This window comes from Triturus cristatus, chromosome 11, assembly GCF_964204655.1.
Source record: "Triturus cristatus chromosome 11, aTriCri1.1, whole genome shotgun sequence".
In the NCBI taxonomy this organism is placed as follows: domain Eukaryota; kingdom Metazoa; phylum Chordata; class Amphibia; order Caudata; family Salamandridae; genus Triturus; species Triturus cristatus.
Window position 1 is genome coordinate 1,018,529,959 of NC_140594.1, and position 21,130 is coordinate 1,018,551,088.

Consider the following 21,130-nt stretch of genomic DNA (forward strand, 5'->3'; position numbering starts at 1 on the left):
GTGTAATCATGCTTGCCTATGGTGGCATCATCAAGTATATACAGACCTGCGTGGATACATATCATTGGCCATTTTTTTCTTTACACCATTGCTTTTTCAAAAAGTATTAGCAAAGCAATAAGCCCACATTGCTTTTAAAAAGTGAGACCAATTGGCTTGGCCAATGCTTGTCATTGTTTGTTGCAGTGATGCCTAAATCAGTTATATCACCGTAGTGCACAAATTCCACAAAATTCTGTTTAGATACTAATGATTAAAACCAATCTCTGAGGTCATGCAGTATTCACCTTTACTTTAAATATCTGATTAAGCGAGCAATAGTATCTCATTTACTGCACTGATATGTAAGTACTGTACAATGTGAGTATCTATACCCGAAGCAATACCTTTTACATAGACGAGGCTGCAAAATGGCTTTCTGATCCTATTAATTCTCTATTCCACTTTCTTTCGTATAAAATAATGATTCCGATTGTGGATGGGTCTTTTACATGTGTTTCTCAGCTATTTTTGTACTATTTTCTGACATATAAATTAGGACAATTGGATTTTCTAAGTCAAAAAAAGAGAGAAATCCCCCTTATGGTAGTGATAGGCACCAAAACAGCAACTCACATCAATTCCATTCAATCACCAGAATAAGACACCAAAACCATACATAGGCAAAATGTTACAAATTTAAAGATATTTATTTTCATTAAAGCATGATCAATTAATCATACCTTCATCATTAACAATGAAACAATCCTATGATTAAACAGAAAATAAAAACTATGATCAAATGTTTAAAAGACAGAAAAAAATAATTACAATTAATTAAAAGACAGTTCCACATCAAATGCACATATCATGGACGTGTTTTTAAACCTCACAGCGGGTGTCGTCTCCATGGAGCCGACACCCACTGTGAGGTTTAAAAACCCGATTTTGAGGGTCCTTATGAAATTGTTCATTTAAGAAACTATTCTTTAAAAATTGAATGGAATTGATGTGAGTTGCTGTTTTGGTGCTTGCTTATCACTACCATAAGGGGGATTTCTCTCTTTTTTGACTTTGTCTATCTGATGCCCTACCCCCTTCTCTGGAAAATAAGGGCTCCTCTCACTTTATTGGTGGCTCTTATTTTCGACCAATGTTTACCCATGCTTAACAAAATCTATAACTTCCAGGCACAGAAACTAGAGGTGGGCCAAAACGTAACGAAGCATGACTTGTTTGGCTTTGAGAAGGTTTTTTTTACCAATAGTGCTACAAAGAACAAGTGTTAGTAACACCCCATCTTTATTCATATATTGACAGTTGCAAGCTTATTTATGCTGAGAAAGGCAAATATTCTAGGATTCCTCATTCCAACACTCCTCTTGATAAAAATACGGACTCACAAGGGAAGATAGATAATAATACCTGGCAGGGGAGCAAACAAAAAACATGAATATGTGAGTTGCATTTTAGGGACTCTTTCTTTACATATTTGTGGCTAGTGGAAGAGCTACAGTGCCTGTTCCATTAAAGAAATCTTACTAACTGAGATATTTTTACAAATTAGAGATGCAGGGTAATCAAGTGATTTATGTGGTCACACCTTTTCTCACCTGTAATACTCTGAAAACATGGAATATTTTGCTGAACTGTCTAGTGCTGCATGTATTTTCCAGGAGATGTTAGACCATTTGGCCAAAAACTGCAGTCAACCCACATGTCTAAGCTCTGTGTAAAATGAATATTAAAACTGACTTAAAAAGGTTACAATTATGCTCATCTAGTTGTGTTAATCTTAATTTTTATTGGAACTCATGGGGGAACAAAAGATGATGCTCTGTTTGCGAATCACAGTAAATTTGTTTTAAAGATTGTCAATATGAGGTGCCGCTCGAGGACTGCTACCTGGCTGTTGGACCTTGGGGCACATCTTTCACACCGGACGCTGCATCCTGAAGGACATCACGCTGCCTGAACCCACTTGCCACAGGGGAGTTTCTGCAATTTGCCACCCACGCACTCGGGACTGCGAGGACCAGGGAGCTGTGCGCGTTGCACATCGGCTGCACCTGGCCCTCTTCCCGACTCCTCCCCCGCAGAGCTTATTACGACTCGCGGCCCCCGCTTCGCGGGGGCCGCTCGAGGACTGCTACCTGGCTGTTGGACCTTGGGGCACATCTTTCACACTGGACGCTGCATCCTGAAGGACATCACGCTGCCTGAACCCACTTGCCACAGGGGAGTTTCTGCAATTTGCCACCCACGCACTCGGGACTGCGAGGACCAGGGAGCTGTGCGCGTTGCACATCGGCTGCACCTGGCCCTCTTCCCGACTCCTCCCCCGCAGAGCTTATTACGACTCGCGGCCCCCGCTTCGCGGGAGCCGCTCGAGGACTGCTACCTGGCTGTTGGACCTTGGGGCACATTTTTCACACCGGACGCTGCATCCTGAAGGACATCACGCTGCCTGAACCCACTTGCCACAGGGGAGTTTCTGCAATTTGCCACCCACGCACTCGGGACTGCGAGGACCAGGGAGCTGTGCGCGTTGCACATCGGCTGCACCTGGCCCTCTTCCCGACTCCTCCCCCGCAGAGCTTATTACGACTCGCGGCCCCCGCTTCGCGGGAGCCGCTCGAGGACTGCTACCTGGCTGTTGGACCTTGGGGCACATCTTTCACACCGGACGCTGCATCCTGAAGGACATCACGCTGCCTGAACCCACTTGCCACAGGGGAGTTTCTGCAATTTGCCACCCACGCACTCGGGACTGCGAGGACCAGGGAGCTGTGCGCGTTGCACATCGGCTGCACCTGGCCCTCTTCCCGACTCCTCCCCCGCAGAGCTTATTACGACTCGCGGCCCCCGCTTCGCGGGCGCCGCTCGAGGACTGCTACCTGGCTGTTGGACCTTGGGGCACATCTTTCACACCGGACGCTGCATCCTGAAGGACATCACGCTGCCTGAACCCACTTGCCACAGGGGAGTTTCTGCAATTTGCCACCCACGCACTCGGGACTGCGAGGACCAGGGATCTGTGCGCGTTGCACATCGGCTGCACCTGGCCCTCTTCCCGACTCCTCCTCTATCTCCGCCCCCTTCTCCTATATTACCACACTATTGCTCTCGCGCGTTAGCGGGACGCGTGCGGGTCGAGAGCCGGGGCGAAGACCGGGCAAAGAGCGGGCCGTTTGAGGCCGTTCGAGTACGGACGAGGGAGGGCGTGGGGCACCTCAGCTTGCCTGCAATCCATTACTTATCAGGTGCTGTTGGAGACATTATGACTACGAGAGAGACCAGGAGCAAGAGTGCCATGGCGACGGGAAGACCAACAGGTACACTGGACACGTACTTTGCTAAAGCTGGGTCTCTACTTGTGGATGAGATCTCCATTCTTGAAAGACGTATCTCCCAAGAGATAGATTGGGTGAGGAGATCCTCCCTGGGACCCATTGCACACGTTCCCACTCCCGTCAAGTTAGTAAACTCTATAACACTTCCGATAGGGGGGGTAGCCGGGCTAACTGTTCCTCCAGACCCATCTGATATTAACTGCTCCATTACCTCCTCTATCGATTATGATAATTCCGAGCATGCAGAGCTTAGTATACTACCTCTTCCAAACTGTAAGGGCCCCGCAGCATGCACCACCGTTGAGGTAGTTGCTACTGATTCGACCACAAGCAACATCAAGGATTCGACCAAGCTCACACAGGGGGAGAAGGAGGGAGCAATCCCAAAAACGGATAAAAGGGCTCATACAACTAAGGGGGGAAAATCTAAAGTCCCTAAAGCCAACTCTAGGATCAGGGGAACTAAACTTGACATAGTTGGCAAAGGGCCGGTCTTATCCCGTAAACATGAATCCCTGCACCAACACACCCCGGCAAAAAATCCACCTAGTCAATAAAATGTTGCCGGAATGCATGATAGTATGTTTACTGGTTTACGTACCCTAATGAGGGAATTGCTCACTCCTTTAGAAGACCGTCTGGCCAACATAGAAATTTGCCTAATAGACTTGCGCAAGGGACTACTAGGCCTAGTCTCAGACCAAAGAGCAGGTACACACGCAGTAGTTGGGCACCCCACAGGGACTTCTAATTTACCATCTAATCCTAACACCTTGTCCCCTGCACCTCCCACAGTTACACTAATGGATAATGCGCAGCCAGCCTCTTTGTTAAAATCTGTTCCCGCACAATCCTGTAACCACCAACCTGCTACAGGAGCTACCTGTAGGCCGAACTTATCTGGTCCGGCCTCTGGGTCTGATCAGGATAAATTATCACATGACGCAAGGAACTTTACAGATAGGCAAGATAGCCAACAAAACAGGCGCAAAGCGATAAATTTGCCCCCCGAGGCAGCTGCCTATTCTGTTGTCCTGAAGGGAGTACCCACGTTTGAGGGAACTGTGGTGGAACCTTACGACTCTCTACATAATAAGGTTACTAGTTGGCTAAATATCCATAGGCCACTACCACCTAATACTAAGGGAGAAATTCTTATGGTAAGAAGAGTCCAATGGATCGGTTATACCGACAAGAAATGTGTTGGTGACTGCATAATTGTTAATTTTAGGAATCCTAAAATTGTGCCATATATTTGCAATTGGTCTGGGAACACAGGGTCTACATCTATTGAAGTGGTCCACCTGTCATTTTTTTATCCCAATATTTATAAGTCAATTTTGAATAATGACTATGGTTGGACCCTGGTCGGAGCTGCTGCTGACGGCCGCAGAGTCCGGCCCACCCGTAATGTCCCCAGCACCAACATTGGTAACTTTTGGCACCCTAATAGATACAGCTGCCTTGAACAGACAGATTGACTTTTTAAGGGTCAGGGGCATGTCGGATGCAAAACAGATAGCGCCACTCAAGAATATGGTGCCCCTTGATGGGAGAACTTGACATCTATTAACCCCTATGGTCAAGTAACTGATTCATCTAAAATTAAAACTCCATTAGGCTGTACTAGTAATAAGTTTAAATTGCAAGTCTCAACACATTATATAGCAGACCAGATGGAACCATCAACTCTGGAAAAATCTTTGCCCAGGCCTACGATTTCATCAATGGATCCCGCCCCGCTCAAAAGTGGTGGAAGTAATCTAGATCCGTCTGACGACTCTTTAAAGGTGCTCTCCTGGAATGTCGCTGGCATTGTCAATAAACTTGACACGAGTGACTGGGACTCCCTGATAGCAAATAGCGACATCTGCCTCTTTCAAGAGACATGGGCTAGGGAACCATTATCTAGAGTGGGGTATGCTGTGTTTGAAATTAATGCGACCTGGTCAGGTAGAGGGAGGCCTTCTGGAGGACTGGCGATTTGGGTCGCTAGTCACATTGGGTGTAATGCGGAGAGTCTACCGACTCATTCCCAGGATATTCAGTGTGTTCTACTTAGGTGGCCCAATGCTTTAAGTTTAGCAATAATTAATGTATACTCCCGTCCCACCAAGCTGGCCATGGAATCCCCCACACTTGATGATCTCACTGGCTTTCTGGCCAGCCTCCCTAACGACCTTAAGATTGTCTTGGGAGGCGACTTAAATTGTCACTTTGAGCCTTTAGAAGGCCTCAAGGAAGGAGCCCTCGCAGCGGAAGATGACCTTTGGGGTGTTCCGCGTTGCCAATCACCATATGTCAAAATCTGGTCTCCCCTAGTAGTACAAATATTGTCCTTAACGCTAAATTTCTCCTTAAGGGCATGCAATGGTCGCAGTACTTCAGATACCCCCTCTGTATGTACTTTTAACAGGATGAATAATGAATCCAGGTTAGACTACATTCTGGTAGACATTAGTCTCTGGCCCAAGATTCAGGATTTTAGAATAATAGTAAGAACGGACAGTGATCATAATGCACTTGTAATGTATATGGCGCACCCTAAAGGTGCAGCTCGATCACTTGCCGATGAGCCCAGTCAAGATCCTGGGAACCTGTTAATTAGTTCCAATAGACGTAGGATCAAATGGGGGAAATTGGCGAGCTCAGAAGAGTCCATAAGCAAAATTTTTCGGTTAGCACTTCCGAAGCTTATGGAAACGGACAATCTAATCTCGCAGCCAAGAATCCCAGAATTTAATAAGAAATTAGCTCATATCCATGAAGAACTGGTGGCCCTTTTAGGCGAGGTCTTTTACCCAGTGTTACCCCAAAGGAAAAAAATAACTCGAACCTCAAATTGGTATAATGCAACCTGCAAAAAGGCCAAGTCCGAACTCTTGAAGTGTGTTAAAAAGGGATCGGACAAGTGCAAACTTGTTGAGCTTAGACGGATTTATAAGAAAACCATGGCAGTGGCGCGAGCTGACTGGGATTGGAATAAATGGCACGATTTAACATCAGCACTGGAAGCGAAAGATCTGAGGAAATTCTGGTCCCTGGTGAATACTGGCACGCCAGAACCCAAAGCTGCAATAGAGCCAAATATTGCAGCATCCGCCTGGAAGGCCCATTTTGGCCAATTATACCAGGAACCACCTCAGACCGATGGTATGATGGACAGGGCATTTACTGTCGCTCCTGCCACGGTACCAGCTTTGGAATTTACTCTTTCAGAGGTGGTCAGTGTTATTCTAGCCCTGTCGAGGGGGAAGGCCCCAGGACTTGATAGGTTGCCTGGCGATCTTTTTCGCTCCTACCCAGATATATGGGGTCCTTATCTCCTCACACTTTTTAACGCCATTCTGGGTGGGATGGAGATTCCCTGTACTTGGCTGGGGGCTGAGATAGTGCCCATTTTCAAAAAGGGCTCTCCTCTAGTCCCAGCCAACTACAGGCCAATAAGTCTTATAGATGTCCCCCAGAAAATGTACTCCCGCCTACTCCTAAACCATCTCTTGGAGTGGATGGAGGAAAATAAAATTCTCAGCCCCTTACAAGCTGGCTTCAGGAAAAACACGTCCACCATGGATCAGATCTTCCGCCTCGTACTCCTATACTGGAAAACTGTGATCATTGAGAGGGGAAGGCTGTACATGGTGTTCGTGGACCTGAGGTCAGCTTTTGACTTGGTCCCCAGGAAGAAACTATGGGAGACACTAACGGGGCTGGGAGTCCCACGCCACCTATTAAATGCCATTATTAGGCTCCACGAAAATAATTTTGCACAGGTCAGGTATGGAAGGAAGGGTGAGCTGACATCTAAATTCCCAGTTCATAGAGGGGTCAGACAGGGTTGTGTCCTTGCCCCGACCCTCTTCTGCCTCTATGTTAACAACGTAATTGCACATCTTGACAACGTTCATGACAATGATGCCCCGTCCCTGGCCGGCAGGAGGGTACCCGCCATTATGTTTGCGGACGATACCCTGCTGCTGTCCAAATCTCCGATGGGGATTCAACGGATTTTAGATGGCTTTGGTCTTTTCTGTAGTCAATATGGCCTGGAAATAAATACAGGGAAGACCAAGTTTATGATATTTAACCCTACAGCCAAAACTAGACCAAATCCTTCCCTGAGTTCAGTATCACTGGAGAGAGTTAAAACCTTTCAGTATCTAGGGGTAACGCTGTATGAGAACCTATCATGGGAACCTCACGTAGCTATAAGCCGCCTGAAACTTGCACAACTGTCGGGGGGAATTCTGAAGGTGGCAAATTCTTCCACCTACAAACCAATTAGCCCGGCAGTTGTAATGTACAAGTCTCAAGCTAAAGCAGCTGCATCCTATGGTGGAGAACTCTGGGGACACAAGGCGGGCACAGGAATTATTAACGTAGAAAATAATTTTTTAAGGCGTCTCCTGGCCCTCCCCCGTGGTACACCCCTTCTTCCCCTAAGACTAGATATGGGCCTACCCTCTATAAAAGAGGACCTCGAGCTTATGCCATTAAGGTTCTGGCACAGGCTCTGGTCTACTGCCGAGCTTTTACATTATAGGCAAGAGCTTGCACATGTCATGAATCTGAATTTTTGCGACAAAATCCCCTGGCTAGCATTCATAAAGAAAGAACTCCATCGGCTGGGACTCCCTGAATTATGGGAGTCGCCCGAGCAAGGTTGTCTCGGGGTTTCTCGCAAACGTCTTGTGGGTATAAATAGGGAGCAATGCTATGCTTCCCTGGTCTCTGCATCCAATAAAGGGTCCTTGACTGATCGATTTTTGACTTTTAAGGACTCTTACCAGTTTGAGGGATTTATGGATATTATTTTCCCCATTTTATCTAGAAAATTGTTTATACAATGGAGGCTAGGGACCCTCCCTATTAAAATTTTTACCCACAATTGGTCAAAAAATAACGACAAAATTTGTCCAGGTTGTTGTATTCATGATGAGGAAGAAACCCACATTGTCTTCTTTTGCCCAGCTTACAATAGACCAAGAAGATACTGGTTAATCCCGCTATGCAGAAACCTGGGCATTAGGAGTCACCTCCAGGTGTATAGAATATTGAAAACAAATACTGATCCGTATATAGTCTTTGCAGTTGCAAAATTTTTAATGGCTATGTGGCAGATAAGATCCAAACTAATTAACAACTGTTCTATCTAATGAATTTCATTGCCTAGATGTCCGTAATCCTCTGTATATTGATTGTATTGATCTTATTAACTATTTTTATTCTCTGTGATTGTTTTAAATGCACTGTGTGATCGTATCTTTTATGGCCTAACTGGCCGAAATAAAGAAAATTTGGTATAATAAGAGGAAACAGTTCTATAAGTGAATACAGGGACTAATTCTACAAAACTGCCGTTTGAATGTAGTTGAAAAAGTATAACCGAAAGCTTTACTCCAGACTCCAGCTAGCAGGTCCAGTAATACCTGAACCAACCTTCTCGCACGCCTCAGTTATCTTGTCCAGGAATAACCACCTTAATTTGATAATTTGCTCACAATTTTCTAATTTCTAAACATGCTCCTACTCTGGATAATTAATCTATCACCACCAGCATGTTTGACACACACTGTTATTTCATTGTTGCCCAAAGGGCCATTAACTGATCCATTTAATAATGTTGTCTGTTGAACCCTTGGGGAGAACTACTTTTGCTCCTCTCCGCATTCTGTTTAGCGTAGAATGTAACACTTCCTTCACAAATCTAATTCTCTCTCATTTTAAATGACAAAATATTTATCTTGCTAGCCATGCTCAGTTCAATTAGATGTCAATTTTCTTTTAATTCCAGTATTCAAAGATCCTTCCATAACAACAGTTGTTTCACTCCAATTCTCCCCCTATCTTCTGCGATGAACTCAATTAGTCTCTTCTGCTTTGTTCCCAATTTCAGATAATATCATACCTTGAAATAAAGTTTTCATACCCAAATCAAGCATTTAGAAATCCTTGTGTATGTCCGCTTTCAATTTTTCTCTTACAAAACATGTACTGTTGCATTGTGGGTTGACCATAGAACAATTAGACAATTCCAGAGGAAAAAAAACTACAATTATAAATTCCCCAACAACATTATAATGTCTTGCCTTCTACTGCTGTATCTTTGATCACTGCACCCTTCAATCTCCCTACAGCAAAGGCAGTTATCTGTTCACATATATCCATCACCTGTGAGAGTTAAGGGCCCCACATATTTTGTCAAAGACGTTTGCTATTTAACAATAAATTTACTGAAAGAAAATAGAATATTAGTTTGGAAGGATGTAAGTCCTTCCCAAGTAATAAGTCCAAATTCTTGGTATTCAACTAAAATGTTTAATAAACCTTTGCTGAACCTCTGAAACTAAAAAGCTAGTTTCTAAACATAGAGAACAATGTAATAGGTTAAATGACACGAAAAAAACTAAAATGCATTAAGGGGAAACAGTACCACGAAAAACTCAAGCACCAATCAGAAGATACTGTTTGTGGTTGACTGGGACATAGGCAGGATTTCAAGCTGGATGGACATTTCTACACTATAGATTTACACTGTAGCAAAAAAGAAAGAGGGCAATTCCTCTAGAATTCCTGATGAAATTCCATAACATTAACAAGTAAAGATTCTATCTTCAACCCTGGAAATGTTATTTACTCATTAGTGAGTCGAAAATTCAAATGACAATATGAAATATGCTGTGGAGAGGGTAAGAAGATGTATCAAGAATTAGTGAAACTAAGGTACTGTGTAAGGAATTGATAATGGTGAAACAATCAAAGTGACTGTTAGCAGATGAAAATATCATATTGTATAATATTGTTCTACCTATTCGCAGATGCCAAATTGAGGCAGGTAATAGGCTGTCTTCCTCTGCTTGCACAAAGGTGCACAGACTTGTGAACATGAATAAGAGTAACCTGCCCAAATCTTATTACTAAGGTTGAAAGGAAGTGAACATTATTTTAAAAGATGGGCACTGCAGGCTACAGTTCAAATATATTTCAATATAGAGCTTGTAATGAGTGAGAGTCGAATAGGGAGACTTATTAACAGCAGAGGTTAAAAAAACAGAGGTGCATAGGTAAGTAAATTGGGAAGGTGGTTAGCACATTAGGACCTTCTTTCTTAGATAAAGTATTTTATGGATTGCAAATCTAACAGCAAGTAATGCATTTTGCTACCCCTTGAAAGGTTGACATTTTGAAGGAAGTTTGATAACCAAGGTATTCAGTACATTAACATTTTGGGAAAACATATGCCGCTTGCTTACAATTTAAGAATAGCAGGATTTAGATGTTAGACATTTAGAAAAGTATTTCCAGTTTGCTAATGTTGCTCAATTTGATGTAACTTTCAGATCTCAAATTATGCTTGTTTTACATTGCAGGGCAAAAACCTTGGAGTGAGAGGGGAATGGAAAACATTGTCAGCTCCCTGGGACCATATTAATCTGCATGTTCGAGGAGGTTATATAATTCCACAGCAAGAGCCTGCTTTCAATACCAACCATAGGTACGTATATAGTAGTAATAGTTTATAAATATTTGTGAGACATTGGGTCTGTAGTCGGCAAAGGTATGCTCTATGTACAAATTGGGACCACAATACTAGTTAGGATAAGTCAGATACACATCCTAAATTTACCTGTGCTCACCCTCTGGTAGTTTGGCAACAGAGCAGTCAAGCTCATCTTAATAGGCAATTTCTAAAGTATTTGTGCAACACTTTTAACAGTAACACAGTGAAAACACCACAAAAAGACTCTACAACAGTTTCAAAAAATAGATTAAGATGTTATAAAAAAAAAAAGACCAAAATGACAAAACTCCAATAAGTAGAAGTCGAGATATACATTTTTAAAGATTCAAAGTGATAAATAACACTTAGAAGTAATAAGAATAAACACCTGTGGGGTTATCTGGTTGCGCTGGACTGGGGTAAAGTTAAGAGTTCAGGCCGACTGCGATAAAGTGCGAGCCAGATGCCGAAGCCATGCAAGGCAACCTGAACAAAAGTACCTTAATCCTGGGTGTAGCTGGGAGATGAGGCGGTGTCGATCTTTCAGACAAGGTGATATGTCGATTTTCTTCACACAACAATGGCAATGCACCTGGTCCAAAGATGAAATGCTGGGACCAAGATGCATTGGTTCATAAGCTGATGTGTCAGTTTCTCCAAGCAGTCGAGGAGCTGCGACAAACGTCTCTTACTGCAGCAGCGGTGATGCAGTGTTTCTGACGCGACCGATCCAATGGTGATGCACTGGTTCCAAGTGAGATGCGTCGGTTCTGCTCCAGCAACAGTACCAATGCATCAATTCTGCTAACAGTGGAGGATGCATCAGTTCCACTGGAGCACAAACCTGGATCCACCTCCAATGGACCAGGCACATGAGCAGGGTGTACAACTTTGATATTCCTGAGTCTTAAAACAGGAGGCAAACCATCATGAACTTGGAGATCCCTCTAGGTTCAGGTCAAAGAGTCAAGTTCTTCCTCAGCAGGACAGAGGGTAGCAGGCAGCAGGGCAGCACAACACTGCGCATTCGTCAAGGCCAGGTCACCCCTCCTGCCAGCCGCTGCTCCAGCTGCCTGCCAGTTCCAGTAGCCCGCTCGCCTGCCAGCACCCTCTGCAACCCAGCCGCCGCTGGGCCGCCCGGATCACCCCTCCCGCCTCCCACGCCTCCCGCGACCTCCTCCAGCACTAGAGCGACCCAGCCGCCGATGGGCCGCCTGGATCTCCCCTCCTGCCGCCTCGCCTGTCTCGCCTGCCCCCGGGCTGAGGCCGCCGCCCAGAGCTCCCGCCGCTGACTCCCTGCGGCCCCGCCCACCTCCATCCCATTCGCCGACCCCGCCACCCAGCTGACCCGCACTCCCAGGCTCCTCACTTAAGGGGCCAGCGGGGGAAGAGCCAGGAGTGACCACTGCGCCTTTGTCAAGGCCAGGTCACCCCTCCTGCCAGCCGCTGCTCCAGCTGCCTGCCAGTTCCAGTAGCCCGCTCGCCTGCCAGCACCCTCTGCGACCCAGCCGCCGCTGGGCCGCCCAGATCACCCCTCCCGCCTCCCACGCCTCCCGCGACCTCCTCCAGCACTAGAGCGACCCAGCCGCCGCTGGGCCGCCTGGATCTCCCCTCCTGCCGCCTCGCCTGTCTCGCCTGCCCCCGGGCTGAGGCCGCCGCCCAGAGCTCCCGCCGCTGACTCCCTGCGGCCCCGCCCACCTCCATCCCATTCGCCGACCCCGCCACCCAGCTGACCCGCCCTCCCAGGCTCCTCACTTATGACGCCCCCTCAGCGCCCGCGCAGCGGACGCGCGCAGCGGGAGCACCGATTGAGCGCCGAAGGTGCGCCAAAGGTAAGCCCGTCTGCGCCCGTCCGAGCCTGGACCGCGCCCAGCGCAAGACCCCCTGGCCCCCGCAGACGCCCGCCCTCCCACCGGACCTACGACGCCGCCACCCTCAACGCACTCAACACCGGCCGAATCCCGGGATGCTACCGAGCCACCCCGAGACGCACCCACGGATCCTTCAGCTGCCACACCTGCAAGTTCACCTGCATCCGGACCTGCCCTGCACCAGCACCCGCCAGGCCGAACACCAGCAGCAACCACCTCAAGTGCATCCTGCTTAACACCCGCTCCACCCACAGACACGCCGTCCAACTCTGGAACCTCCTCGACACCACATCTCCTGACGTTGCCTTCCTCACGGAAACCTGGATGAACGCCTCCTCAGCGCCCGACATCGCCATCGCCATCCCAGAGGGATACAAGATCATCCGGAGGGACCGCGCCAACCAGACCAGAGGAGGAGGCATCGCCATCATCCACAGGAACAACATCCGCATCACGACCAACACTGACGACACCCTGACAACCGCCGAACACCTACACTTCCAGATCCACACCGACCCCAAGACCACCCTCAGAGGCACCCTGATCTACCGACCACCGGGACCACGCACACCATTCAGCGAAGACATCGCCGACTTCATCAGCCCGCACGCCCTCCCCTCCGCTGACTACATCCTCCTCGGGGACCTCAACTTCCACCTGGAGAACAACAACGACCGCAACACCACCACCCTGCTTGACAACCTCGCCAACCTCGGACTCAAGCAGCTGGTGTCCACCCCCACCCACCTCGCCGGACACACACTCGACGCCGTCTTCTCATCCAGCAAAGACATCGCCTTCAGCCACGCCACTGGACTCCACTGGACGGACCACAGCTGCGTCCACTTCAGCTTCAAAAAGAACACGACCCACCACCACCAGCAACAGGTCGCTCGAAGAAGCTGGAACAAGATCACAGCCGACCAGCTCGCCGCTTCCCTGAGCCAGCACCCTCCCGCCAGCTCAGCGAACCCCAGCCAGGCTGCCGACAACCTCACGAAGTGGATCAACAACTGCGCGGACGAACTCGCCCCACTGAGGACCCCACCCAGCAGACCCGGCAGCAAGAAGGCCCCATGGTTCACCGACGAACTCAAGAGCTCCAAGAAGAACTGCCGAGCCCTCGAGAAAGCCTGGAGAAGGGAGCCAACACCGGACAACATAACCAAACTCAAGCTCGCCACCCGGAAGCACCATCAACTGATCCACGCCACCAAGAAAACAGCATTCAAGGACCGGCTGGACAACAACGCACACAACTGCAAGGAACTCTTCAACATCGTGAAAGAGCTCTCCAACCCCAACGCCGGAAACAACGACATCACCCCATCGCAAGACCTCTGCAACTCCCTCGCCTCCTACTTCCACAACAAGATCGCTGACATACACAACAGCTTCAGCACACACACAACGCTCCCCATGACCGCACCAACGCCTCCCACCACCACCCTCAGCGCCTGGACCCCGATCAACACAGAAGACACCATCCGCACTATGAACTCTATCCACTCCGGATCTCCGACCGACCCCTGCCCTCACCACGTCTTCAACAAGGCCGACGCTGTCATCGCACCCCACCTGCGGGACATCATCAACACCTCCTTCGACACCGCCACCTTCCCTGAGAGCTGGAAGCACGCCGAACTCAGCGCTCTACTAAAGAAACCAACATCGGACCCCACCGAACTCAAGAATTACCGCCCCATCTCGCTCCTCCCGTTTCCAGCCAAAGTCATCGAGAAGACCGTCAACAAACAGCTGGCCGCCTTCCTCGAGACGAATGGATCCCTCGACCCCTCACAGTCTGGCTTCCGAGCCAACCACAGCACCGAGACCGCCCTCATCGCTGCCACCGATGACATCCGAGCCCTGCTGGACAACGGAGAAACAGCGGCCCTCATCCTCCTAGACCTCTCCGCGGCATTCGACACTGTCTGCCACCGCACCCTAGTGCAGCGCCTCAGCAACGTCGGAGTACAGGAGAAGGCACTGGAATGGATCATCTCCTTCCTCGACGGAAGAACACAGAGAGTCCGCCTACCACCGTACAAGTCAGAGGCCACCAAAGTCATCTGCGGCGTCCCTCAAGGATCCTCGCTCAGCCCCACCCTCTTCAACGTCTACATGAGCCCCCTCGCGGACATCGCACGCCAACACAACCTCAACATCATCTCCTACGCTGACGACACCCAGCTGATCCTCTCCCTGACCAACGACCCCGCCGCCGCCAGAGCCAACCTTCACGAAGGGATGAAAGACGTAGCCGAGTGGATGACGACCAGCCGCCTGAAACTGAACTCTGACAAGACGGAAGTCCTCATCCTGGGCTCCTCGCCCTCCGCCTGGGACGACTCCTGGTGGCCACCCGCCCTGGGCACCGCACCCAAACCGACAGACCACGCACGCAACCTAGGCTTCATCCTGGACTCCTCCCTCTCCATGACCAGACAAGTCAACGCTGTCTCCTCGTCGTGCTTCAACATCCTGCGCATGCTACGGAAGATCTTCCGGTGGATCCCCACCGAGACCAGGAAGACAGTCACCCAGGCCCTCGTCACCAGCCGTCTGGACTACGGCAACGCCCTCTACGCCGGAACCACCGCCAAGCTCCAGAAGAGACTCCAGCGGATCCAGAACGCCTCAGCCAGACTCATCCTCGACATCCCCGACGTAGCCACATCTCCGGACATCTGAGAGACCTGCACTGGCTCCCCGTCAACAAGAGAATCACCTTCCGTCTCCTCACCCACGCACACAAAGCCCTACACGACCAAGGACCGAGCTACCTCAACAACCGCCTCAACTTCTACGCTCCCAAACGCCATCTCCGATCAACCAGCCACGCCCTCGCCGCCGTCCCCCACATCCGAAGAGCGACAACAGGAGGAAGGTCCTTCTCCTACCTGGCCGCCAAGACCTGGAACTCCCTCCCGACCGACCTGCGCCTGACCCAAGACCACCTCTCCTTCAGGAAGAAGCTCAAGACCTGGCTGTTCGAGCAGTAGCGGCACCCCCCCCATGCGCCTTGAGACCCTCCGGGTGAGTAGTGCGCTTTATAAATGTCTTTGATTGATTGATTGATTAAAGCAGTTCATCCAGAGCAGCATTCCAGAAGAGTGGCAGCCTTTGTAGCAGCACAGAAGTCCTTCCTCCTGGCAGAGTTTCGTTACATGTCCAGTAGAGTCTAATTTGATGGGGTCTGGGACCCAGTACTTATACCCAGTTGTGCCTTTGAAGTGGAGGTGACTTCAAAGAGGAGCTTTGAAGTACACAGAGGTCTTCCCTTCCCAGCCCTGGCTCCAGACTCACTACAGGGGTGTAATTAACACTTTATGTGGGGACAGGACACTGACAATTCAGTCTGTCAGCTCATCCCTCCCATCCTGCCCAACATGGCCCATCAGGATTGAGATGGCCACTCAGTCACACCTAACCTTCTTTTTTGTGTGGCTGTCTGGAAAAAAGTCCAGCTGTCACCTACCCCAGACGTTTATTAGAGACAGGCTGCAGGCACACAGAGCTTTAAGAGCCAAGAAATGCCATCTTTATAAAAGGGGCATTTCTAAAATAGTTATATTAAATCCATCTTTACCAGCTAAAAGAGTTTATCATTACCATTCCAATGATATTAAACATGACAGAGCTACTCCTTCTCAATCAGGAATTACAGCTTAAAAATGTAATAAGGAATTCCCAATATTAACCTATGAGAGGGGGTAGTCCTCATAGTACTGCAAAATGCATTTAGGTGTTTTTCACTAGCAGGACATAAAAAACTTTAAAGTACATGCCCTACCTTTTACGCACATAGCACCTTGCCGCATGAGCTACTGAGGGCCTACGTTAGAGGTAACCTATATGTAATAAAAGGGGATTTTAAGGCTTGGCAAGGGGTTTAATGCCAAGTTGACATGTCATTGCAATCTGCACACACAGGCTCTGCAGTTGCAGGCCTGAGACAGGTTTTAAAGGGCTACTTGTGTGGGTGGCACATTCAGTAATGCAGGCCCACTGATGGCATTGAATTTACAGACCCTGGGGACAGTTCGTGTACTCTACTAGGGACTTACAGATAAATAAAATATACCAATTGTGGATAAGCCAATGAAACCATGTTTAGGGGAGAGTCATATGCACTTTAGCACTGGTTAGCAGTGGAAAAGTACTCCGAGTTCTAAGGTCAACAAAAAGAATACAGCAAAAAGTGGAGGGAAGCACATACAAAGTTTGGAGAAGACCACCCTAAGGCTGTCAGGTCTAACATTGAGATAATACATTTACCACATACAATATAAAAAAATAAAGTCAATCTTATGCTCTCTCTTCTTAACCTTTTAGTGCAATGCAGACATTAGTCAATGAATAACTCAACAAGTATCCAAATATAAAAAAAAACTAAATTATGTTAACATTTTTAAAGAAAAGAGTCTGCTTTATCACATAGGCCCTCATTACGACCAACTTGGTAAATTGTGATATGTGCGGGAACTCCTGTAGCAATTATAGCAAATGTAGGTTTTGTGATAAACATGAGGAGATAAAAGATGCCGATACTTGTCAGGGGAAAATGCCTAGCCTCTACCAGAACATGAGAATTTTGGTACAGTAAGCACCAAAATTCGCATGTTTTCCTGAAAATGTTGTAAATGGGAGGTATTTTTTGCAGCAGATAAATTCTGACTTACAGAGTCACACCATTTGCCAGTTACCGGGTCGCTCGTAATGAAGGCCAAAGCCTCAATCTTATAAAAGGACTAAAAACACAACAAATATGGTGGTTATTCTTGAGCTTTCATAATTCAGTCATAACAATCAATTTGTTACTAACTTTCATACCTAAAGTGGAACAACAATGAAAAAAATCAATAAAATGCTTATTAAATGACACCATGTTCACATAAAAATGGTATAACACCGCAGCCACCTTAATATTCTGGTATCTAAGGTGTTAAGAACCTCTTTAAGCAGAAGCTAGAAACCGTTTAATGCTTCAACCATTCATGTTGCAGAATCTAAAAACATCGCTCATTATCAATTTTGGGTAGCTTAGTGAAGCAAGGGACAGATGTACAAAGCTTTTTTGCCATTGCAAACGGCCTGATTCACAGATTTTTTTATTTATATATTTAAAGCCCTGTTTGCGATTCGATTACCTATTACTGAGTGGCAATGGCTTGCGATTCGGTGATGGGAAGGACGTGTTTAGGGAGTCACTTCCTAATACCAAATTGCAGTTTTATGTGTGAATGTTTTGCATTAGAAATGAGGTCGCAACACATTTGTATTTCACCATCTACTTCAGGTAGTTGGTAACCCATTGCAAATGAGAAGGGGTCCCCAAGGGACCCTTCACCCTTTGAGAATGTTTGTAAAAATATTAAGAACAGGCAGTGGTCCCATGGACCACTGTCTACTCTTAAAAAATTAGAAGAAAACTTTCATTTTCTTTTTGAAACCCATCCCATTTTCCTGCATTTCAAAATGGGCTGCATTTAAAAATAATTGCTTCATTGAACACAATCACAGACATGGTGGCCTGCTGACCGCAGCAAACCACCATCCCTGTGATTTTTGCACTTCCCAATGGTTTATAAACCAACAACTGCCTCAAAAATATGAATGAGGTAGGACTATTTGCGGCCCACCGGGAATCGCAGAAAGTGAAAAGCACACTTTTGTTCATTGGTTATCACAAAAGCTAGGTACATCTTGGCCCCAAGATGTATGGGTTTCACCAGTAGACTTATGTTGCAGTCAGAAGTACTTTTGAAACACAAAAATATGGCTGACTGTATTGTCCCAACGCCTGCTCTGATAAAAATCAATTCAATTTGATTCTGAATTTTTACTTTATTCAATATCAATGGACCATAAAAATGGTTAAAATTCATTTAAAATCAGCTCATAACAAAGAAACATTAACTGGCACTTCATCAACAAATATCAGCAAAAAATATAGTACATTCCTCGGCCTACTACATTTCTAAATATATTTCAGTGAGAGGAAACAACCACACCTGATTAAATATTAAAAACAGTATAATAAAATTCATTAACCTCAAATAGACTGCATGATGACTAAGAGAATTGGACTTTTCGAATAAAGATTACCCCCTATAAATTAGACGGTATTAAAATAGCAATGTTAATTTGGAATACTCCATGATCTCTATAACTCAGTTCCCACTGTCACAAATCAGATTTAAAAAAGGCATACATTTATTTGATAAGATCCTTCTTAATTACAATGTAATAAAACATAAAGTGCATATGACCTTATAAAAGCTTAATGAACAACACTTTCCCTAATATGAACGGCACCCCATGTAAATGAGGCAGTACTGAAACATTACAGTGGACCGGTCAGAGTACATACAAATTTTAGGGCAGCCTTATATACCCTAATGTTATTTGCAACACAGAAAGGCTTCAAATAGTATCCCCGCAGTCTGTCATAAAATCTGCAGAAAAGGATAAAGTGCTTAGTGCTTTGTTTTTACGTGCCATCAATGGGTTGTTTTTTCATAACTGGAAAAGTAACTAAAAAGTGCAAAATAACTAGCTGCAGCCTTGTTAAAACAAATTGGTGCTGGGGCCCTGAGAATATAGACAGGTATGACTGAAAATCTTCCTCAGAGGATTTTGACATGTAATGCTGCAACCATAGGTTTCATACCTATGCTAAGCCTCCTCTTTTCTGCTCTTGTGTCTAAGAGTAGAGTTTTTGTTTCATTCTTATGCAAAGCCAACATGCTGTTTGGTGATGTAATCACAGAGGGGAAATTAATCTGCTTAAATGTATCATTAATGTGGGCAAGCTGGGAAATATTAAAAGAATGATCAACTGCTAAGCAGTTCATAATAGGAGATCTTGTAAATGATTTTTCGGGTTTTGCCCAAATTGACTGCCAAAGCAAAGTTGGCTTAAGTGTAAGTCAATCTTCCAGAATGGTTAACCCAACCTCTTTGTGAATGATATATCTTGAGGGAGAGAAAGGGATACTTAACAACCATTTGATGCATGCATTCTCTTCGGCCTCCAAAGGGCCACATGATGAGTGGCTCTAAATGCCTTCTCCATTCATAGCAACTGATAATGCTTTGGCTTTGAATATATTGATCAGTTCTCTAATAAGGCGACTGCTGAGCACACTACAAAATCTAAATACGCCCTTGCAAACCCTACTCATTTTTTATCTTGTCTTTTGTACATGATTTGCCCAGGAACCATTGCTGGCAAATAATATGGCCGGATAGTTAAAAGTGTCAACCCTCACAATCAGGGATCCTTTAATAAAATTAGTTCTACAATTCAGTTTTTTTCCCCCTCATAGCATTATGAAAGTTATGTGCTATTAATCTTCAACATCCTCTCCTCCATATAATCAGCAAATGTATACATTAGCCTCTGCAGACTGATGGGAGTTCTTGACATCTATATCATGTTGTTGGCATAGAGGAACACAGGAACCGAATGACCGCAAATTATAGGGGCATCTGCCTGCTGAGCTCTGAGGGCATCATCAACCCCAATAATCTCTAGGGAAAATAGAAACAGGGCCACAATGCAGCCTTGCTTAATTCCTTTCTTGACTCTAAAGGGTTGAGTACGTTCCCCGTTTAGACCAAAGCTTACCCTTGCAAGCAGACTCCCATATAGTTTGGCAAAAAAGCTAACAATGTTTATCGGTGCCCCCAGTGAGAGTAGGGTATGCCATAGTGTCTTGTGAGCCACCAAATCAAAGGCAATGCTTATTTCAGAAAAACATAAATACAATGAGCCAGGCTTTGCCTTAGTGCTTTTCCCCACAATCAGGTCTTGGTTAACGCACAGTTCTATACTTCCCAAACCTTTTTTTAAAACCATACTGGACCTCTGAGAGAATAGAGTTCTTAATGGCCCTCTTCTCCAATCTTTGTAAGAGAATCCTGTCCATCAATTTAGCAGAGGAGTCCAAAAGAGAGATTGAATGATAACACTTAGGGTCCGATCTATCACCTTTCTTAAGCACAGGCAGTCTAATGAAGTCTGCTCTCCTAGGAGGGATCTTATACTTAGTTACTGCTTTGAGCACGCAAGTCAGAATAGGGCCCCAAAGATCCCCCATGACCTTAAAGGTGTCAACCAAGACTATGATTTAAGGCAGGGAGCACCTCCTCCAATGGGCTACCATAAATTGGGATGCCAGCCATACATATATCATGCTCTTGTGTGCAAACAGTATCTGAATAATGTTCAACCCATGCATAGGAAGGTACATGTAAAGTCAGTTCAGGAAAATAATCATCTCTTAGAAAAGGTGCATTGATTATTTTCCAAAACAAAGTGACCTCATTGATCTCACCTGTCTGTGTCAGATTGGCCCACACCTCTTTCCTAAGAACCCCTTTCCTGTTTGCTAATGCCAATATATAATCCCTCCTAA

The 21,130-nt window shown here is 46.3% G+C and overlaps 1 protein-coding gene across 3 annotated transcripts in view; it reads left to right on the forward strand.

The window, feature by feature from the left end:
* The window catches only part of LOC146785847 (maltase-glucoamylase-like), a 783,978-nt gene that overhangs the window by 544,925 nt on the left and 217,923 nt on the right, over window positions 1-21,130 (forward strand). For all 3 annotated transcript variants that reach the window (XM_085635202.1, XM_085635203.1, XM_085635205.1), the window contains one exon: window positions 10,703-10,827. In XM_085635202.1, the coding sequence (XP_085491328.1) occupies window positions 10,703-10,827 (125 nt within the window). The remainder of the gene's footprint in view (window positions 1-10,702; window positions 10,828-21,130) is intronic.